Source organism: Myripristis murdjan, chromosome 2, assembly GCF_902150065.1.
Source record: "Myripristis murdjan chromosome 2, fMyrMur1.1, whole genome shotgun sequence".
NCBI classification, from domain to species: Eukaryota; Metazoa; Chordata; class Actinopteri; order Holocentriformes; family Holocentridae; genus Myripristis; species Myripristis murdjan.
In genome coordinates this window covers 7,451,377-7,474,340 of record NC_043981.1, presented here as the reverse complement: position 1 = coordinate 7,474,340, position 22,964 = coordinate 7,451,377, and the positions used below count along the sequence as shown (strand labels likewise).

Below are 22,964 nucleotides of genomic sequence, written 5' to 3'. Positions count from 1 at the left end.
CATGGCATCCACACTGGAAGCTGTGCAATTAAAGCTTGAGAAGGCTTCACAGTGAAATCCACAGTTAAAGTACACAAACTCTGAAGTGAGATAACAATCTGACATGATTAATGCAAATACAAAAATTGGGCATGCGAAAAAAAAAAAAAAAGTACAGCTGAATAAAATGACCTCGTCTGTTGATACAATTTTAAGCACGTGGAAACTGACTGGCATTTCTTGGACGCACAGAGCTCAGCAGAGTGTATTTCATCACACTTGATTTAAGGCCAGAACATCCAATAATAGACACCTCTGTTGCGACCACAGATTGGCTGCTCCTCCATGGCAACATTAAATGATTTCCTGTTGTAGTAAGTACTAAAAGGAAGATAAAGTATTTGAAACAAAATTTAATTGATCACAAAAAAAATTTCTTAGTCCAGCATACAATAGTGTTTCCTCACCAGTATTCTGTTCTTATACTTTTTTTTGAGTTTGCACACCAGCAAACTTTTGTGTATGGTCTCCTATTGCTGACATGATTTAATATTCAAATCTATTCACAAAAAAGGAGTAATATTTAATATGAAGAAATTAGACCTTTCATCAGTACATCATGCATTCATATCACTTATATTTATATTCTTTATGGAGGCAGTGAACAAAATAGTGAAGGAAAATGTAAAGATAGGAATCCTAAAATCTTTTGTGACCCTTCACTAGTGATTAATGAAAACCAAGAGAGAAAAATGAACTTTTAAGTAACAATAAACAATATTGCAATTAGTTTTTGCCACATACGGTATATTTCTATGCACAAACTAGGGATTGGTAATTCACTGCACTAAACACGCTTTCATGAAACACAACAGTCATGCGTGCAGCTCATTCTCTGGCAATGTTTATACACACATGAAAAAAGTAACACAATAATACTGGTTTCCGATATCAAGTGTGCATTTGGACAGTGATGCATGACATATACGTGACCGCGGATGGCTCATATGTGGGATGTTCCAAATTCAGCAGCCCCTTGGGACAGATGGTGGATCACTCCAACCACAGCTATTTCAGAGCTCATGTCAACAACAACTCAGTCACAGCAGCAACAAGAAGAAAGAGAGGCCGGGCGATGAAGCTGTAAACACAATTTGTCCCTGTGGTTGTATTTAATGATGATTAACAATATCAGTGTGTAGTCAAGTTTAGTGTTGTCGCTAAGTAGGAATTAGCTTTAATCTGCGAAACCCACTGGTGCTGGAGAGCTTGATGCCATAGTGCTTTACAGTGTAGCATTCAGCAATCAATATTGAAAGATCCTGGAATAATGTGATAAAGTAACAAAATAAAGTAAGTAAAGTAACAAAACTACTTTAACTATGACTCTAACATCACTCTAAAAAAAATCTCTGTAATTATATTTCTTAATCATCCATCACAACTTAGCACCGGTTCAAATAAAACATCCTTCTTACCTGCAGGTAAACTTTCTGATTTTTCACCCCAGTGGAAAAAAAATACACCAAAGGAGATAAAACTGCTATATTCCCTCTTGTTCAGTCAGTTAATTTGCGATCACAGAGAAATCACAGGTCAGACAAAAAGCCCTGTGTCACCCACATTTCCGTCCATACACTAAGAGTCCTTCCCTTTGAAGTCACTGACTCTGAAGTTTCTGTCCCGGAGCTTGTCTTTCCTCTCCCTCTCCCTCCTGATTCATGTCCTCCCATCACCCAACATGTGCTCTGAGCTGCAGTGAGGTGGGGCCGTACCACTGCAGACGCTGAAGGGGTGAGCTGGCACCCTGGAATCCCTGGCTCTTCCCGGCAACGGGGGCGGGACACCACCAGCACCACCCTGCTGCCTGGGGAGCGACGTCGTTTCCAACAAACTACAACTCCCACGCCGTCTGTCTGCTCACAGCGCAGCACCGTGGCCCGCTAGTGACATCAGCAGGGGATCCCCTCGCTCAGTGTCACCCTCCCTCTCCCTCCCCCCCACCGCGGGGATCTGCAGTCTTCAGAGAGATAGATCTTAGACTTTTCAGTGCTACTGGACTTGAATAAGAAAGAAAGAAAGAAAGAAAGAAAGAAAGGAAGAGAAAGAAAGAAAGAAAGAGAAAGAGACAGCTGCCAAACAGCGCGGCTTAACATGTCTCATGACAAAGGAAAACAAGAAATTAAAAGGTGTGAAGACTAACTGTGTTGAGTAGCACATATCATACATATTGTGCTACCCTTGCTCTGCATTAATCTAAATGTGGACATGCAGTGCAAAGAAACCCGGCATTGCGACATGAAATAATAAGCCCTGTTAATAACTGTATTAAGACATCTTATACGTTTACAGGGCTTAAATTTAGATCCTCTATTTGCAGACTTTTCAAGGACCTGGGGATACCCTTTCCACCAGACATCACTGAGCTCCCTCTCTCCGTCTCTGTCTCCCCCTCCCTCACACACACAGCTGACCTTTAACAGAATAGGAAATGCCCTTGTTCTTGTTCATAAAAGATGATCTTTCAGCGCTCCGTGGCAAAAACGACTCACATTTTTTGTCAGGCTGACACTTTTTCCAGTTGCTGGTGAACCCCACAGGACGGCTAAATCTGAGCGGCAGAGAAAGCGATCTGACAAATAATGACTCATAAAGGAAAGTGAGGGGCAGACATACTAAAAATGTAAAGGCAGTGATGCAAAGAGCAATTTTAAGCCACTCTGATGGATACCAGTGCCCAACAGGTTGTTATTATAATCCTGTTGCTAGGAAACATTTCAATATTTGAATATATATTTGATCCTGTGTGCCACTTTGTTGCCCAAAGTCCTGGGAATGTTGCCCAAAAAATTACCTAACATAGAAGACACACAACCACCAACTTCTACCAGTCCTCCAAGACTCAGTGGGCTGCAGCTGTATATTCCTGATGGCTTGGCAAATGTAATACACTGGAAACAAGATGTAAAATCAACACAGAATTAGCTGCCTTTTCACCATTTATTATGTCAAAACCTGCATCCGTTCAGGCCAACATGCATCTTTGTCACAAAAACAGAAACTGTGCAGCCTCATATCTCGACAAATAATCATGCGACCGTCATTTTCCAAGTACAGGCCATTGCTTCAAACTGAGGATGAAAACGCATGAAAAACTGAGTAATGAATTTCAACTTGTTTTCAGAAACCAGACCATATTCCTTCAACTCCTCCATTTCACATCTGTGTAAATGATGATTTTCTTTGCAAATGACAACAACAATCAATCTATTGTGTTCTGCGCAAATCAGAATGATGGAAGCGTGAGTGCTGAAGTTAAATGCAAAATTGTGATAATTTAGGTTCATTGCAAAAGGCTCTGTTGGAATACGATATTAAATAAAACATGATCTGTCAAGTTCCTGATTCACTTGGTTGAAAATCCACAATGGCTGTTTTTATAATAATTTGTTGTCCACATCGTCTGCTGTCCTTGGTTATTTTACTTTCTTATTCCCAGTGTATCTTAAAATGCTAATACTGGGTCAAGCCTCTGGAAAGGCAGAGGAACAACTGACTCACAGATGCAGTATGAGCGTCTCTGCTGGGAGCCTCACCACCTTAAACACCTTCCTTGCTATTTTCTCTCTGGCCAAGTGATGAGGGAGAGGAGGCCAGAGAGCTGGACATAATTCTCCTGACTTAGAAAGGAAGAAAAGTGCCAAACAACGCCGGGCATGACAGGAACTTACTAAACGAGCATGACAAGGTCCCGACCTTCACATTTGCCTCACACTCATGGCATGTGCATAAGCTCGGGCACTGGGACACACACACATACACACACACACACAGGGTGGCAGGGGAGGCCTAGTGGTTAAAGAGTGTGCCCTTCACCCGGACAACCAAGGTTCAAGCTGCATGTCAGCAAACATCCGGGCTGCTGAAGTGCCCTTGAGCACCTCCGGGTATGTATGTGCGGAATGGGCAACAACAAAGGTTTAGAGGATGCTTCGGGTATTAAAAAGGGTTTAAATCAACTTTTTTTCTTCACAGTTTAAAGGACAAGTTCATCCAAAATAGAAAGAGACTCGATACCTCGCCAACTCAGCAGTATCCTTTAACATACACGACTGCTTCAGACACAGAGGCTGTGATCAGGGTGAGATCAACAAAATAAGATATGGTTGCAAGGATGATTTAGGTGAGCATTAACTGTCCTTAACTGCCTTTTGAATTACATAGTTGTAATCCAAGTACAACTGGCATACAAAAAAAAAATCAGGTGGTCCAGTTTACCAGCTACTGTACAGGAGCATCAATTTCATCTGAGCAGCATAGCTTAAAATAGCGAGAAAAAAATACAGTTACCATGACTCTGGCTAGCCAAATAACCAGCTAGCCATCTGAATAGAATAAATAGCTCGCTTGTGCAGTCAATAAATAGCTACAGTAAGCCTCAAATTAGATTGGACGTTTAAGCCACCAAAGCTTGCCTAACACAAATTGCTAACCATTTGTTTCCTACTGTGGTAAACTACTGTACCGTACCATTTCCTTAAGCTCCTCAAAGTGAAAAGCCATGCTGAGCACTCCCTCATTTGGATTCTGTGACACGATCGCGTTTCAAATTAAATACTAGACCGGGGTCAAGCAGCATTTGCAAATAAATCATTGTTTTCATCTGCCTGGATGTCCCGGGATGTCCCGTATCAGGACAGCCACATAAGGCACAGTCAATCACCTCAGAAGACCTCCCGGCATTTTTCGACTATCTTTCCTGTGATCATCTAAACTTGTTGATAGATAGATATATGGACAGACAGACAGCCATAGATAGATAGACAGACAGATAGATAGATAGATAGATAGATAGATAGATAGATAGATAGACAGATAGATAGATAGACAGAACACACTCGCACCCGCAGCCCCACACCTGTCCATTCTCTATATTCTCTTATGTGACAGGTGTTCTCCTGTCTTGTCAAAGTGCCAGAGGCATTGCTCAAACAGCACCACACAGATACACACACACACACACACACAGCACCTGGCTCTATATTCTCCTCTGAGCACGCTGCAGTGAGCCTCATCGGCACATCGCTGCCTTGTAAGCCATTAAAAAGCAATCCAAACGCAGTAGCAGCTAACACCTGTGGCTAATGGATTATTGTAAACAGACAATGTGCTACATCCACTGTTAGCGCTGCATCAGGTGTACTCGCTGGCCTGGGATGGGGTTTATGTGACCCAATTAGTACACACATTTCTTTTCAATTAAGACAACAAAATGGATGTGTTTTTGTGAGATTTTCAACTTAACCTGTTTATTGACATGATCAAGCATCAAAGTCATTCATGTGTCCCTGGTAGATCTTTAGCACATTTTCAGTGATCATAGGTCATAGAGAGCATTACCTCAAGATAAACTGAAATGGGACTACTTTTCCTGTTTCTGCAGGGAGAAATAAGTGATGAGAGAATGTGCACAGTACGCCATGAAACAACAAAATGAGCTCAGGAATTTAAAGTATATCACAAATAGTATTTTTTTTTTTTTCTTTTTTTTTTTTGGAATGAACTTTCCATTTAAAATGTCCTTCCTGACAGGCTTGCAGAGGACACTATGACCTTATAAATGACCAAACCCTTTCAATAAAACACACACGTGCTAAGCATTTACACACACACGAATGGACCATCTTCACCAGGAGGTGTGCCATGACAAACTTTACAGGATAAACGTATATGAGCTCATGTGTCTGCCATATCCCTAACCAACAGATACATACTGATACACACGCGACACATCCATCCACAATCACAAGCACACACAAACACACACAGAAACACTCACATACACACTTCTAAGAGCTATTTAAAGGGGGATAGCTGACCTGTGCTACAAGGGTCTTTTTGGGGTTGGGGGGCAGGTCTAAAGGTTAAGAGGAAATAGGGTGTGCATGCATGTGTGTGTGTGTGTGTTTATGTGCTGGTGTGGGTAGTAAAACTGGGAGTGTGGGCAAAGTGAAGCGAGCTGCGTGAGAGCAGATGATCTCTAAAGTTAAAGTCAAACTTACAGCACAGCAGATGTTAAAGTTAAAGACAAACAACTTAAATTTGAAGGAGCAGGCCAAGATTTCTGAACTGTGAAAACTTTCCATCTAATAAAATCACATTCCATTTGTGTCAAAAAGAAAGTAGGTGTGTTGCAGGAATTGCGAGATATGCACCAGAAACAAGATCACCCCATTTTCACATCTCGTTTGAAGTTTTGACTCTAGAATAAAGATTACAATACAGGGCTGAGCAATATGGACAAAATCCCATATCACAAAATCTTGATGTCAGTGCTGAGACAATGCTGCAAGACTTGGTGTTATCTTAATGTAGTTATTCACAAGAGATTTTTAATAAACAATGATTATTAATGCGGATGTGATGACCAAGCATGTAGAAGGGCTAGAACGGTCGAATAAGTTAGGAAAATTGCATCCTTTTACTGTAATGTTGCCAGGAAAAGACAACACTTACGCCTGATGTTTCCATATGACATTATTAATATAATATAAATATACTGCCAAGTCCTTTTATGGTAGAGCTTTAAGAGGGTTAGTTTTGCTGTGCAATGTTTGGAAGCAGTTGGTGGTTAAATTCATAACCAAACTGTTAAAGTTCATATTCTTTAGCTGGTTTTTCCTGTTTTTGTTACAAGAACTTAAGTAAATTAAGAAAAAAAAAAAAAAAGGTCCTGAGTGAGAGAGAAAGTTTTTGTCTTGTTTCAACAAACTGGTGATTCATTGATTTTTTTGTCTCATGAGCAGCAAATGTGCATATCAACACGCAATTTAGTCTGGAATTTATGCACATGAAAATAAACTTGCATTTTTAAGTGACATTATCTTGACAATAGTGGAGAGATCTGGCTTATTTCAACACACTGTCACTTGATCCAAGCAGTTTTTGAAACTGCTTAGGAAAATGTGGGATTATCTCACCCAACTGTCAGATTTTTCCACTTGTTTTCAGGAAAACAAAGTCTAAAGGCTCAATATGCAAGACTAAATGACTTTCTGAGACGTGGCTACATCGATCAAGCGGCAGCCTCCTCCCGCTGTAATGTTGTGTTTGCAGAACTGAACAGTCGCCTTGTTTTGACTCATCCTCTCATCAAGTGACAGCAAACCTTTGAGTCAGCTGGTTACTTCCACACTCACACGCATTCACACACACTCACAAACACTCACATGGTGATGTCATTGAGCCATAGGGTATCTCTCAACAGGATCTGACACTCACCTTCACAGCTTTCATATCGCCGTGACGACGGCTAGTCTGCATGCCAGCAGCGGGTGGCTGGCTTGACTGACGACTGACTGGCTTGTCTAATAGATTTTAGACTTCTGTGTGTGTGTGTGTGTGTGTGTGTGTGTGTGTTTGTGTGTGTGAGAGTGAGAGAGAGTGACAGAGAGACAGAGACAGAGGCTGCAAATAAAATCCAGTACTGACATTTAAGATCTTGTTAACTTTCATTAAAACATGTGGAATGATATAATTTCATTTATTTCATTCATACATATTTTCTTGTTTGAATTCTTACTAAATGAACGAGTGAATTTTGATTTTTAGTGGAGCAATCTGCATTAATATGCCCTGTTTGAAGATATTCACACTTGCTTTCAGAACATTTCAAGAAAAGTTACATTGGAAACTTGTGGAGGGACCTCACTAAAATGTGTGCTTCACCTGTTTTCGAAAAAATTCAGATGCCAATGTGTTGTTAAGGAGAGAGAAAGAGAGAGAGAGGGAGAGAGACCCACACTGAGATGATGTGACATTCCATCACTAAAAGAGGTGTTGTGGCTGGCATATCAGTGACTGGCACAAGGGAAACTGTCGCGGTTATATTTGCCTGTCTGCCGTTCAGTCCATCTATCACTCAGTGTCCGGGTGTCACAACTGAGGTAATGTGACGTGACTGTATCGGTATCTGTCCCGAAGATTGCTTTCAGGGTGATGTCACCCATCCGCATGTCTCTCTTTCTGTCTGTCTGTCATCTGAGCGACTCATAAAAAAACTGTCTGACTGTCAGCCAGATTCAGTGGCTCTGATTCCCCTCCCCTGGTTCAGTAACAGGAAAACATCATGTCAGACTGCAGCAGATTGGAGTCGTAGTTTCATAAACATTTCTTGGAGGCAGAACTGCTCCGGAAACAGAAACAATGTCACTGGTTGAGTTCATGTGGTGTCGGTTTTATCTGGCATATGAGCTTCCCAACAGTAAGTGCCACCTGAACACTGTCCCATGTCGGGTGTCTGAGTCAAAGAAATCAGGAGTCCAGATGCAGCACCGATCACGAAACTTCAAGCTAGCCATAGTTATGGCGTGGCTATTTGAATAATAATTTAACCACTGGACTTTGTCCAGTTTTCCAGCTGTAAGCATGTGATTGTGATGTACTCGAACAGCCGGGTTGTGATGTGTTGGAAACTCATAAACCCAATAAATCCAACAGCATGTGAATGCAGGGCACATAATAAATGGAAGAAGGCAAGAGGCAATAGTGGAGGTAGCTGGTATAAAGCCTGCTCCTTATCTGGGTTAACTAGCTGGCAAATGTGTAAACTAGAAGCACTAACCTACTTGAAAGTTAGTCATGGTCATGAATGTCATGCTCAACAATGAATGAACACATTCCATTGTTGGGTGGCAGGGGATAAATATGGCAGGTTACTCTGCAAGGATCAAGATGACATCACTTTTTTTTTTTTTTAACCAAGTCCCTGTTTTGGAAAAATGGGGACTTGAAATAAAGAATAAGGGCAAAATTAAGGATGAAAATATGGAAAGAACTTTAGTCAAACATCAAACTTTGTGGGGAAAGGGGAAACAACACAGGGTCACGAATGAATGAAAAAGGGCATTTATATTTGCATTTTTTGAGTTTGACCTGAGTTTGCCAAAATGTAATGTCAACTTTTCAAATTTGTTAGCTGGGTATTTCTACATTTTCAGCACAGCAGAACAAACTATACCCACTTCCACCTTTAAAAACGGATAGGTAGGCTGTGATGAAAGGTGGACTTTCATTTGGAAAGCATCTTAAATCATATATTGGCTGATCAGTGTTGGCCAGCTCCAATATCGCAATAGTTCTTCCTCTTTTTTTTACACTTCATGGGTGGTAATGTGTAAAACCTGCAAAAAATCTGCGCCCTGCCTTAAAGAGCTGGTGCCAACCCACCTCAAAGACTGAGTGTGGGTTTCAATGGACTTTTATTATCCCATATTCTAAAATCTGATTTAGAGGCTTTTCCAACGCGCCAAGAATAAGATCCTGTGGGCAGCACTGAATACTTGTAATGTTTTGGAGTTTTTGGGCCAGAAATGGTCAGGTTTAAAGATAAACCATACTGTGAAACCCTAATCTTAATTTCAACAGGGTTTGTATTTTTGCATGTGAACAAGGAGGAGAGTAAACGACCACTGTCATGTGACGTTCCTTGTGGGATGAAGAGAGACGGAGCAGGATCGGCCTCGGCCTCCGTATGTCTGGCTGTCTGCTGCCTGACTGGCTGCTTCTCTGTACATCTGTCCGTCCATCTGTCTCTTGCTCATAAGGATCAGTGGCGGTCATAAAAATGCATCTGCCTGCCGCCTACCTATAGATGTCTGTCTGTCATTTCTGGCTGTTTGTGTGTAAAGAGACACCATGTGTAACTCTGAGGGATGGGAGTCAATTACCTTTACATACTGTAAGTGCTGTACTTCTTATAAGAGCGGTAGTGCTCCAAACCAAAGTCGTTCCAAAGTGCATTTTTATATTGATAAATTCATTTTTTCTCCTCTTATGCCACAGATCAAATGTACCATTTCAAATAGGAAGCATCTGATTCATTCAATCAGATTAAAATACCATGAGAGCCTCCTAGTGCACAGAGCAGCCACACACACACATAGTACATTTCATACTGGATCTCTCCAGACAGGACTGGGAGGAGAGTGGTATCCAGATGTCAGAGATGATACACAGTTAGCTAGAAACTCTTCCATGCAGACAGATTAAGTGTGTGTGAGAGAGAGAGAGTAAAGGCAGAAAAACAGAGGGAACGGGAGACAGAAGGAGACACAGAGAGAGAGCGGGGAGCCAGACAGAGACGGCCAGACAGACAATAGGAGAAAGGAGGCATTACGAGATGAGGATGGGGATCAGTGGGGCTTCCAGAACTGGGATTTGAACCTGCTGGGACAGCTCACCGCCCTGTCAGCAAGATGTCTAACTAGAAGCATCAGGTGCCAGTGGAATCTCGTTCACAAGCCACACAGAAGGTCCTTCTAAAACACCTGACCAACTCGATTCCTGCTCATTTCCTTTGTTCATAGACGACTACGAAAGACTTGCAATATGCTTCAGAAAAAGTCTAGTTTCAATTGTATTTTTCCTCAAATAAGGTAAAAATATTTACCGGTGGGATGAGATAATCCCCATTGTTTCCAATGCAGATTCACTTGTTTTTCACTTGTTTATTTTTTTTTCTGTGAACAGGTATAAATATGTGGAAACAAGGCAGAATAAGGCAGATCAGCCCACCAGGGTCAAGAAAATGACACTTTTATTAGCACTGGAGACAAGTGGCATTATCTCATCCCACTGGCAGAGTTTTTCACCTCTTTTGAAAACACACACACACACCGACATGATTTTAACACTAAATATGAGAATAAATGACGTTAGTTAAGTTAGCTATTCTTTAAAACAGCCCAGTAATATAGCTGCTGGTCCACAAGAGGAAAACTGTGTCCGCGTCACGTTTCACCTCGCCTTTGTGTGAAATGTCCACGCATGTGTACTACACCATCATACACCAACTAGAGGAGTAATCATTAGGTAACCTTAACCATGACCTTTTCCTAACTTTATCCATGACAACAATGTGTTTTAACCCAAACAATGACCTTTTCCTAACCCTAACCAAGTAGTTTTGGGTGGCTAAAAGTAGCAAAAATGGCTAAAGGTAATGCATTATGTTTACGCTCCTTCATGTAGTTGTGCAGCCTCGGCGAAGCAAAACGTGACACTGCCATGATGGACCTGCAGCTCTATTACGCACTTTGCTATGATACCGGGTTGCTTTAAATTGTACCATAATTTGTTTAAAATTTGTGCGGTGAGCCATTTTTCAAGACGCGGTGCCACTTCTGTCAAATGGTGGACAGTGCATTTTGAAAAGAGACTCTTTCATCTTGCTGCAACACGAGGAGCAGCTTGTAAGACGAACCCTGCACTCGTTGTATTCCTACCCAAGCTCTGCAGCTCGCATGAAGCTACCAACCAAGGTCCTCAATAGTTTTGGTGCACCCTAATTGCTGCCCGCTCGTAAAATGTTCCACACACAAATTACTCGTTTCCATGATTCATTTTATGCCATATAGGTGCCAAACACACAGGAAACAACAATGTTGACATGGAAACCTAACAAACAGACTCTCATGTCTGCAGACCAAATGGGCAGAAACCTGAATTCTTGTCATATTGTTCAGCCAAAGACAGTAAGAAACACAGCATTCTAAGTGGTGAAAATACATATTAATATTTCAAAGAATCGTTAAACTTGCACAAGAGAAAAACAGAAAAGCAGCAACATTTGGAAAGGTGAACAATGTTAAATTTGTTTGAAAAAGGCAGGCAGTACATTCATACAGCCGGCTGCACATAATCACGTTGAGTCTACAGGGCTTTCTAATTTCTAAAGAAAGTTGCTGCTTGTTCTCCCAAGGCCTCTCCACTCACCGGCTCGTGCTGCTCAGCCGCTCTCCTTGCCTCCTCGATTTGGCTTCATTACGTCCTCACTCTGCCTCTATTTCTCTTTATCGCTCCCTTATACAAACTCCAGTGACACCAGGCTACCAAAAAGGGCTTCACTCCTCACTTTGGCAAAGCTTCGCAAACTCCTTTTTTTCTCTCCGTATTTGTCAGTCTCTCTTTCTCTCTCTCTCTCTCTCTCTCCTTCTCTCTCTCTCTCACTCTCTCTCTCTCTCTCACTCTCTCTCTCTCTCTATCCAGCTATTCCAGACATGTTTCAGGGCTCGGCCCCAGCCAAATATGGGATGAGGGCAGTAAACTAGGAAGACAGCCCGAGCTGTCACTGGGCCTGCTGCTGCCACACAGAGGAACGTACACACACACACACACACACACACACACACACACACACACACACACACACATACACTGCAGAGCATGGGCGCTATATATGTGAGGCTATTCTCATTTTCCATAACTCAGGGACTCATTATAGTCCTACAGCAACCATTATTGTCATTAAAACAACATTCATTTCAGTGATGTTCATTCTGGGCTTTTCAATATTACCCATTCAATAATGTAATATCAAACACATCCATCACACTGCTGCACTATCTGTACCACAGTGCTGTTGCCTTAAAATCTCACAATTAAAACTCTGTCATTTTTTTCTTTTTTCCATATTTCAACAAAATTTCATTGTTGAATTAGATGTAATACTGCAGTGTCATTATCATTCACAAGTAAGATGTTTAGTAGCCTCTGTCTCTGGCCAGTGCAATTGCTGGTGCTACTATTTCTCAAAATTAAAACCACATTTCCCATAAACCCTGCTGCTTCCTGTCTCAAAGAGAATATCGCCATCTCTTGTCTGTTCTCCTCACTGGTGTCACTTTGTTTTCTCTCCCTCTTCACTGGAGAGGATAAACATGTTGGAGGTGATGTTTCCAAAAGCCTTTCACACCATCTGCCACTGTGAGAGACTCTGAAAGCTTTAGCTCTGCTTGCTCTGGAAGAACAGTGCCCTCCTCCTCCAAAATCTGACTTGGTAGCACATACTGACATTACTTACTTGGACTAAATAATCCAATTATTGGCCTTACTATATATAAGACAACATTACAGGTAGACTATTTTCATGAACCTTTCTTCTGCTGTGATTTACCATTGTAGCTTTTTTCTCTTGAAAGCATTACAAAACGTGCCTACATGTGCCTCAAACATTTAATTGCTGTATGTGAAAACTATTAGAAAATACAATTTGGTTAACATGAATACATGGCTAAAATTCCCAATGCTCTATATGTTTTAATCCAAGTATTGCTTAACTAGACATATCAATGATCTTATTCCAGTTAATGCTGTCAGGCAAAGCTGTTTACTCAAACATTTGTTATTCTAAGTATTGTCCTGACTGGGTTCACACAGGAAACACTGCAGTCCACGTCCAGGTAGAGAACTGGCAAGCTTCTCAGCCATCACCTAGCATGCTTTTGTTGATCAGGTCACACTTTATTTGCACTCTCCAATATTAATACTCAACTTATTATCAACTTAGTATAATTATAATGCTTTCATCACTTTATTTGGGCTTTCCAAAGTTATTATTCAATGTTGAAACTGTGTATCAACTTGGAATCAACCAAAATAACTGATATAAAATTAATATCAAGTCAGCTATTGAAACTATGCTGAGTATTTACACTGGATATGTTGATAGCATTGACTCAATTGTGACATGACACTGACACAAAGCTGATATTAACACTGAACAGTTCAAATAAAGTGCGAGTGTGTAAAAGGAGGCTGTTGTATTTAGAAACATCTACTTTTTTGGCATATGAAGGCAAATATCATGACAGTGGATTGTTAATGAAGTGCATTTCCACATGTGGAGTCGAACTCTCTCCAGTATTGAACAGATCTGCTCAGAGCTCTGCAGCAGAGCTCCATGGCTGCTCAGTGGCCCAAACTGTGGCCTTCTGACTGGTTTGACCTCCGGGTCGACAGCTGCTGGACCACGGGGCTATTAGTAGCGCAAAGTCAAGCCGACAAATACAAGGTGCACTGCGCACACACACATGAAAACACACACACACCAAACGACGCTTGCACATTCGCAGATGTAAATAGATGTATCTGCAGTTTACGCACACGGACTCCAATGCAAACACACACGTACACACATGCAAACACGCGCACATATATATATGCGTTCACGTGCATTCTTGTCCAAATGGATGTGCACACACTGTACACTCAACAACTGCTTAAGTGCAAACACTCGTGACACAGGCATTCATAAATACCTGCAGTTAAAGTAAGCTAAATGACGCCTCTCCTCTCGCCACTGTGTCCCTGTGAAATACACAGAACTGTACGCTCGCTAATCCTGCAGGCCCTTTTCAGACACCTATCTTTCGTTGAGTCCTTCCAAGTGGATTTCCAAGGTCGCTGGACTATGTTAAAAATGGCGTCAGGAAGAAAGCGCTGTGGTCTGGATACATTCAGACATCAACACGTTCATTTAACACCCAGACAAATAAACAGGTCTGAATTCCTCAAATGATTCTTGATGAGTGATTAGTGACCGCTATGCTGCATCGTGCAAAAATAGCCTCTTTTGTCATGAAGCTGATCAATTTCAGCCATGTAGCACCGCTGTGTGTGTTCACCTTGGTTTACATCCGCGATGCCAACTCCAAAGTGTAAGCAACTTAGACCTTGTTAACACTCCCAGCTCCTATTAGCAGGCTTTTATACTCCTTGTCTCTGTATCTGTGCATTATTTTTTTTTTGTGCCAGCAAAACAAGCCTCAAAAGCACTTCTTCAGTCCAACATCGTTAATACAAGTGTTACATAATTTTCTGTAAATTTGTTAAAGCTCTTTTTGGATGCAGTCGATTTGACAGCGCTGCAAACTTTATGTCCAAACCGAGGCCACATTTGCCAAACACAGAAATCTACCCTGTGGCTTCCAAAACAACCGGGACCTGGTTCACTCCTGGTCCGCTCGATCCCTGCAGAAACAGACAGCGCGCTCCTGCACCAAGTTCCTCCGAATATGCCGATTCTCACGTCCAAGAATGTGAGCAAAGGCTGCAATTAGAGAAATGAAAGCGAACAAACTGGCCAAGAGATTTTCTGCTGAGTACTGAGAACATTGCCGCCCATTCAATTAGGATCAAACTTGCAATCCTGGCGATTCCCAACGACCTTTTCACAACACAGCAATTACTACAACGGTTCTCCGGGGAAGTTCATAAAAACTAAACGGTCTTTGCAAAGCCGTAAAAAATCCCATATATAAAATGACTGCAGCACCACAATGGCTGCCAAGCTCTGACTCAACTGACGGGGAGTAGATTCTCCTGTTTATGCGTTGGGCTTGCGCTCAAGTTTCTCAGATCAACGATGCTGATAATCTGTGAATGTGTTTTGTCTATGAATAAGGTGGGGACTTTCTGGAAAACGGTCAGCTCTTTAAACCAGTGACCCCAATGCTGAGAAATCCCCCGTCTTAAAGAAAAAAAAAAAAAAAAGATAATTGGATACTCGTACGCAATTCCACAAGAATGATAAAGTGCTGTAATTTGCTTCTTTCGTGTACCCATTTTTCCTATACCTGCCTCGCCTATTTTACTTGAGTTAAAAATTTCTACGGGAATACGAGAAATACACCACCATATTTTTTGACAACTTCCAGAGAACACGTCTGGACTTTTATTCAGCTGTGGGTAGAAGTCTGAAACCTGACCTGAGCTCGATGGGACCCGATTCAGGTTGGGTCGGGCCTCATTTTCTGATAAAGTCGTCACGCTCAGTGCATTTCTGGTCAATTACATTTTAAGTTTAGCTTGCGTATTTTATTTTTACCACGATGCATGTGCACACACACAGTGGGGGGCTGCAGGCTGTTCTTGTCTGAGCTCCTTTTGCTCGGTTTGCTTTTGTGAATGTGCTCTATGTGAGGTTCGGACAAAAGATGAACAACAACAGTCGGGTTACGCTCGGCTAGAGGCCTGGTGACATGCTGGGTTCAGCCGTGTATTTCAGACCTGTGTCCTCCTGCTCTAAGAGGGAGAGTGTGCAAACTGTGGCTGCAATGCATTCTGGTCTACTGAGGTTGGTGTTGGAGTTGGTATGTCTGCCCCTTCCATTATGGATTGATGGATACTTGTTCTTTTGATTCTTAGGGACGGACACCAAAACCTTATCTTTATTATTGATGTTTTTGTTGAAAAAAACTCAAACTGCATTGTAGGTATCTCAACATGACTTCCTGCCATCTGTGCTGGCTAATTACCTGTGGAGAAAAAAATCATCACTACACAACAAAAGGGACCTATAAATGCAAGTACATCAACGACATGTTTTCTTTTTTTGGCTCTGGATCACTGTTGTATTTACATTCTATATTTTGAATATCTGACATAAAATTTTCATCCAGAACAAATTCGGTGTTTGGTGTCTCACTCAAGGACGCCTTGACAGCACAGATAAACACACACTGGCTGTTGCAGTGATCAAATTTGTGGCTTTCTTTCTGTTGTGGGTCAGCTCCTCTGGCCACACTGCAGCGATACACAAAAACAATGCACAATGAGAACAAACACCCATGCATATCCTCTAATTCCTTCCACTGACGGCATCAAGAGAACAACGAGAACACAAGACATTGTGAAAGATGCCTGAATTTCAAATTCCCCAACTCTTGGCACACAATCAAGAGGTAAAAAGTGGATGGAGGTGGACGGTGGGAAGCGGGAGGGGATGAGCTTGTAGGACTTTGGGGATGGCTGTGTTTCAGGTTACAACCTCCTGGGGAGGGGCAGCCAGTAGCAGGGCGACTGACGCCCACCTATTTCTGCAGCAGCTATTTAAAGGCCTAATTGACAGGCCTGGGGGGCTTTGAGAAGCAGGGCTGGAGGGTTGCTGTCGCCGGCAGCTGAGAGGAGAGGAGAGGTGGAGGGCGAGCACAAGAAACACACACAATCACTGATATGTATATATAATCTGCAAACTGTAAACACTGGAGGGTGAATTCACTGAAGTCAGAACTTTTCATCTTTACTCTGTAGTCTCACCTTAATCCCTTGTTCACACGCTACAAGTAAAACAGTTCAAAATGCACAGACAGAGTTTCAGATGAACTGTATCCGGTGTGTATTTTTCCTGCATGAGCTCGGCCTCTGAGAATTTGGTAAGAAGCACAACATGCCACCTTACCAAATTACTGAAAGCAGCACGACCAGACATGTGACAGCATGAGAGTCTGGAAGTCTCTATTAGTAGCTGTGGATGAGTGGAGACAACCAATCCATCATACTGTGTGTGTGTACATGTGTGTGTGTACGTGCACGTAAATCCATCTGTGTGCCTACTGGCGCGCGCACGTTTGTGTGTGTGTCTCTCTGTGTGTGGCTACATATCTGTGTGTGTATGCACGTGCAGGCCCATTTGTGTCTGTGTATTTTTGCATGTGTGCACATGCATGTGTATATTTGTGTGTGTGTGTGTCTGTGTGATGTGTGTGTGTGTGTGTGCGTGTGTGTGTCCCACTCACCATCTGTAGCGTCCTCACAGCGCTGGTTGAAGTTCTCGTAGGAGTCCCAGCGGATCAGAGGGTCTTGGGTGTTGTAGTCCACAGACACACTCGGACCATTCTCCAGGTGGCTCAGGCCTGAGGAGCACATTGCATGATGGGAAATGAAGTCCTCAAACAGAGGGGACTGATTGTCAGGTGGTGCAACATTATATGGAAGTGTATGTGTCTCATTCCAAAAATCCTATAGATGTTAATTGACAGACAAACTGATTAAAGTCTGGTAAGGATTTTGTTGAACTGAATATGTAACATTTGGATAAAGTATATCTTCATGACGTGCCTGCCAAATCTGATAAAATTATCCTTCATATTATACCCTTGACTTTGAGTATTTCCCTTGAGGACCCTTTTCCCAGTGGTGGTTTTGCAAAATTGATTACCTTTGATTTTTTCTGGTCCAAATGAGAAAACAAACTCCACCTTGCCATACTCTGGGAATCTCTCATCTGTTCAGAGACACACAGAGAACAAACAGTATTATTTTTTTTTATTTTTATTGACCATGGGCACATGCAAGCACAAAACTATGACTTGTATAGACATGGGAACACGCACATACACAAATACAAACACACACAAAGGCTATACAGTTTGTGTTGATTCAGTCTTGGTTAATTGTCTTTTGAGGGAAACTGGTGCTGGTTGACGTGTCTGGGATCCCCGTGCACTCTTGTGCTACTTCTGAATATTCTTTAAAAATAATGTGAAATGATGCCTTCAGTGTCCCTTATTCGTCAAAAACTGAGAAAGAAACTTTGAATCTAGCCTGATTCGACCCCTTGTCTTTCTGTTCTTTGTCTTGACTTCAACGCAAATCACTTTGCATTTTTGGGGTGAAACCTGAGTAGACCTGATCTCAGTCCCATCTTGGATAGCGTTCACTCGCACGCAGAGATTGTTTTTCTGCCTTCTGATTGCAAAATGATTCAAATGACTGCCAAACGCACTGACACACATAAACACACACACACACACACACACACACACACACTGAAGAGAGCAGGGTGACCACCTTTGAAGGTCTCGTCCAGCTCGTTCTTTCCAAACACCACTCCCAGGTCGTGGATGGCGCAGGTGTGGAACTGCACTCTGAACACAACGTCTCTGCTGGGGTTTCTGTATCTCTTGTGGTAACACTTCAACTGGGGGAGGAGGAAGTGAAGATTCAGGGGGAAAGGATCAATCAAAGTGTCCTAACCAATCAGTCAGTCAGCCAATATACTTTGGGAGAGGCATCTATATGACAATTTACATTTACATCTTAATATTTTGCTTTCACTGATATCCAAGTACATCCAAGTCTTTTTTTTTGTAACCACAGAATGATCATGCAAATACAAAGAGCTAAGAAAAGAAACAGAATGACAACAAAGGAGAAAGATAGCGGGGATTTTTCTGAGTAAAAGTGGACAGAGGGAAACAGAAAAGATAAAAGAGATTAAGTAGATTATTTCAAAAGAAAACACTGTTTATGAGGGACAGGTCCCGTTGACATAATGCATGTCAGCTGGAAAATTACCAGGATGTCTCCCTTCAGCAGCAAGCCTGGTTCAATGGTGATGCAGATACTGGTATGGCTGTCTCCTTGCACATTGCTGTGGGAATAATGGCAATAGTAACTTTTTAACATAGAATTATTAAAGCATAGCTAAATCCCAAACCCAAATCTCTGTGAAGCCTGACCTCTAATGGTGAAGAGAAGGAAGTAAAGACCACACAGAGCTGGTTAACACATCAACAACAAAGCAAAAAAGTGTCCGTACTATATTCCTGATGTATAGACTGGCTGCATGGCCTGGTAGATCTTCAGGAAAGGACGGCAGCCTGTGAGACGAAAAAACAAAACAAAACAGGATATTTAAAAGTTTTCAACAAAATGAACTGAAGGCTCAGTGTTGTGTATGTTGTGTTTTCTCTTTGGTCTACTCACCTCCTTTGGACTCAAAGTTGGGTATGCCGTGCATGATAACATGGTGCAGGAACAGAGGCTTGTTGTTGATCTTTATGTGTCCAGACAGCAGGCCGTTGAAGTATCGCACATACCTGCACACAAACAAAACACACAAACAAAAAAAGTAAGTAAGTGAGTAAGCTCAAAAATATGTTTTTGTAGTTTTTATACCAAAATCCTATGTCATGCTGAACCAGTAGGCATGAAAAAAGAATTTCAACCAGCAAAAGCATCACATTTTGAACAACCACCTGTTTGAAATGTCAAATTGAGGAAGCAAGAAGCTCTAGAAATGCTGCTCATTGTGACGTTACAGTATCTCACAGCACCTCAGGATCTACTGGAAGGACTGGGTAAAGCCTCATCCTGTGTGGTTCATCTTTACCTCCCATCAGCACCATGCGGCGGCCCAGCCACAACAGAGTCCCACTCCGACTACAAAACAGCCTTTACACACTCCGGGAAATGTCAGAGTGAATCGGTGTGTACAGAGGCCAGGCGGGGGTCTGCTGAGCTAGTGTGGTTTGGTTGTTAATGATGATAATGATGATGATACCAAACGTGACCTTGACTGTGGGGTCGGCCCATGCAGGCTCACCACCCCCCCTCCACCCCCTCCACCCCCCACCTCGCTGCTCTGCTGTCAGTGGCCAGATGGTTTACCCGCTCTGAAATTCAATTAGACTGGGCCAGAAAGCCACAAAGGCACAGCTGGGTTGAGAGAGGAGCTGTGTTACAGTGTGGGTGTGTGTGTGTCTGTGAGGGTGTGACATTAAACTGGATACACAGCAAGTCTGCACCACTTCCACTAAGACATTTCTCACTTCTGACTTTAATTAGTAGAATTTCTTAGATTTTGTCAGCATTTTTAAACACCATTATATCGCCGTGAAATGGACTGTGATATGTTGTTATAGCTACCGCAAGCCACAGTGGCTGAGACGCTTGGTAGCCTCTAACTCATGTCAGCATACCGCTCTGTCTCCAAATGGACCGTCTCAAGCCTGAACGAAATGCCCTTTTTATCTTAAAAAAATTAATGAGCAAAGAAATTCAGTTTGCAGGCTTCCTTTTTTTATGATTTATGTCAATACATCTGTTATAGTTTGTAAAATAAGCTTCAGTGTCTTCCTGCTTGTAACTATGATGGTGCTTATTCTATTCTAGGAATGCAAAACGTTTTACAGGGTTAAGACCACATTTCTCACAAACTCCACTGGTTTCTTCTTCCAGTTTTGCGCCATAAAGTGATACAGCAAATTTTCATTGAAATCCGAACCAATGGCACGCAATCTAAAACGGCACTGGCTTCGTTTGTTTACATTAACTGCATATTCACAGCGTGACATCTCAGAATTAACATACTGATGTTTTAGTGATGTTACAAAGCCACAGATAGCCCCTTTAATCCAAACTTTCAGAAGGTTACGCCGAGCTTTTAGCTGACACAAATCAATTATTATTTGGCTTGGTGTGTTACCATGGCAGCAACATATCTAGCTCTGCCCCCACTCTGGAAGTTAATGTCACACATTCCAGACCATAATACTTGCAGACTCTGGGGCAGAGATAATTATATCCGAAGCAGGAAATAGCAGCAGGGCAGAGGGCAAGCCTATAGACCTGCTGGAGAATGGCTGGCTGCCTAATTCACTCGCTGAAATGGAGTGGTGCAAGTCCCCTGGGTTTCCTGTGATTCAGCGGCTCTGCATTTATTGCCCGTACCCTTATTCCTTTTCTCTCCCCTCCTCGCGGGTCAAGAGGGGAGAAGGCGAGGAGTCGAGGATTCAATGAGCGTTTAAGCTTTTAACTTTAACCGTCTAGTAATGTGGAGGAGGCTCAGAAATTTATCATATATACAGCTGGGGCAGATTTATGACTGAGGAGCAGCTGGTACACTGCAAAAAACTCCTTAACAAGTCATTTAGCGTCATGTTAACGTCTTGTTTTTCTTCAAACAGGTGAAAAAACCTGCAGTGGGATGAGATAATCCCACTTTTCTCCGATGCAGGTTCACTTGTTTCAGGAATTTTGGTGAGAACATGTATAAATGTGCTGAAACAAGTCAGAATAAGGCAGATCAGCCCAGGAAATCAAGACACTGACACTTGTTTCAAGAAAATCCTAGAAACAAGGACTATCTCATTCCACTGAGAACATTGTGTATGTATTTGTAACTAGCTTGCTTGTTCACCAGTCATTTCGGTTGATAAAATTAACTTATATTGTCCATGTATCACTTATGGTTACAACGTGACTTTTCATAGTATTCACAATATTAATTACTGAAGCCAAACCCGTTATCGTAGTAACAGGAGGAGATCATGGCACTTCCCCACCTTCCCCACCATGCAGTCTGCACAAACACTGAATGATCAGTGCAATGTTTATGTTTTGGAAATTGGTGTAAACTTAAAGGGATAAAATTCCAACAAAAATGGCAATACTAGCTATATATTCAGAAATAAGAATGAAAAGAACATGAAGTGCGCCTTCTGGTGTAAGATGTTATGATGGAGAGATGTGCTTGGTTAATTGAGATTTTTTGACAATAAGAATATGACAGTAACAGGTAAAAAAAACTAATGCTATAATAATCCCCTGGCATATGGTGGTATTCCAAGACTTTCCTCAAGGTTTGCAGGTCTAGTGTCCCACTCGCTACTGCCACCTTGAGTGAGCTGCATTCAAAATGGGGAGATTGCTAAAATACCAATGAACCAGCCTTGATTGGATTAACCCGCTCCGGTTTGGAATTTGCTCTGTAGCGTCACTCTCGCCTCGTAGAGAAGGGATGATGCCAAAACACGAAGCAGAGACAACGCTGAAAGTGGTTTTGAGCCGTCTTGTTGCCGATTCCACTACCCAGACGAAATTAGATCAGAGAAAATATGCCTGACTCCCAAACGTATCTAAGTATCTAAATAGACAGGAATGAACTGCCACCAAGCCCCCGCTGCCTCCCCAGAGACACAAGAGGAATCCCTCAGAAGGAAAAGATAAATGCCTCTCTCTGTTCCATGACATTTTCTCGCAATTATCTCAATTAAACTTAAATTGGAGATAAACAGAACAAAAATGAAAGAATTTCCCCCTGTAAAGTGTTCCAAAAACAAAATGGGGAGAGACTGAGTCAAGGGGATGGGAATAGTCACATTTTTAATCACTCAATTTATTTCTTGGCTCGGGGTCAACAAACCTCTTCCCCCTTTTCCATCAAGCCGCACAAATCCTCACTTGTCACCACTGGGGCTCCTCTGCATTTATCACATTAATCCTGATATGAAAATACACATGTGATCATATGAACTTCACATCTTATGTGATCTTTCATTGACTGAAGGGTCTATTTATAAAGTTAACATTCACTCGGGCTCTGAAGCTTCTTATGAAATAAGGAAATGACAGAAAAGGCATCCCAGCACAGGTCAAACTGATAATGAGCCACGGAGGCGGGAGATGGCATCAAATAGGAAGTGAGGTAAGAACTGACCTTCTCTGCGATGGCTGACCCACAGGCAGTGCTTTGTCCTCGTAGAAGCGCCTCATGGCAAACCTGTCCAACGCCTGGTCAGCACTAAATAACACAAAATGAGACGTGTATTACTGTCAGAGTAATGATGTATCATTTTATT

At 42.1% G+C, this 22,964-nt stretch overlaps 1 protein-coding gene across 3 annotated transcripts in view; it reads right to left on the bottom strand.

Moving 5' to 3' along the window:
- The window catches only part of tns1a (tensin 1a), a 75,294-nt gene that overhangs the window by 24,219 nt on the left and 28,111 nt on the right, over positions 1-22,964 (bottom strand). For all 3 annotated transcript variants that reach the window (XM_030070840.1, XM_030070824.1, XM_030070832.1), the window contains 7 exons: positions 22,823-22,906; positions 19,309-19,421; positions 19,142-19,202; positions 18,898-18,973; positions 18,391-18,520; positions 17,759-17,824; positions 17,337-17,453 (listed from right to left, as the gene is read on the bottom strand). In XM_030070840.1, the coding sequence (XP_029926700.1) occupies positions 17,337-17,453; positions 17,759-17,824; positions 18,391-18,520; positions 18,898-18,973; positions 19,142-19,202; positions 19,309-19,421; positions 22,823-22,906 (647 nt within the window). The remainder of the gene's footprint in view (positions 1-17,336; positions 17,454-17,758; positions 17,825-18,390; positions 18,521-18,897; positions 18,974-19,141; positions 19,203-19,308; positions 19,422-22,822; positions 22,907-22,964) is intronic.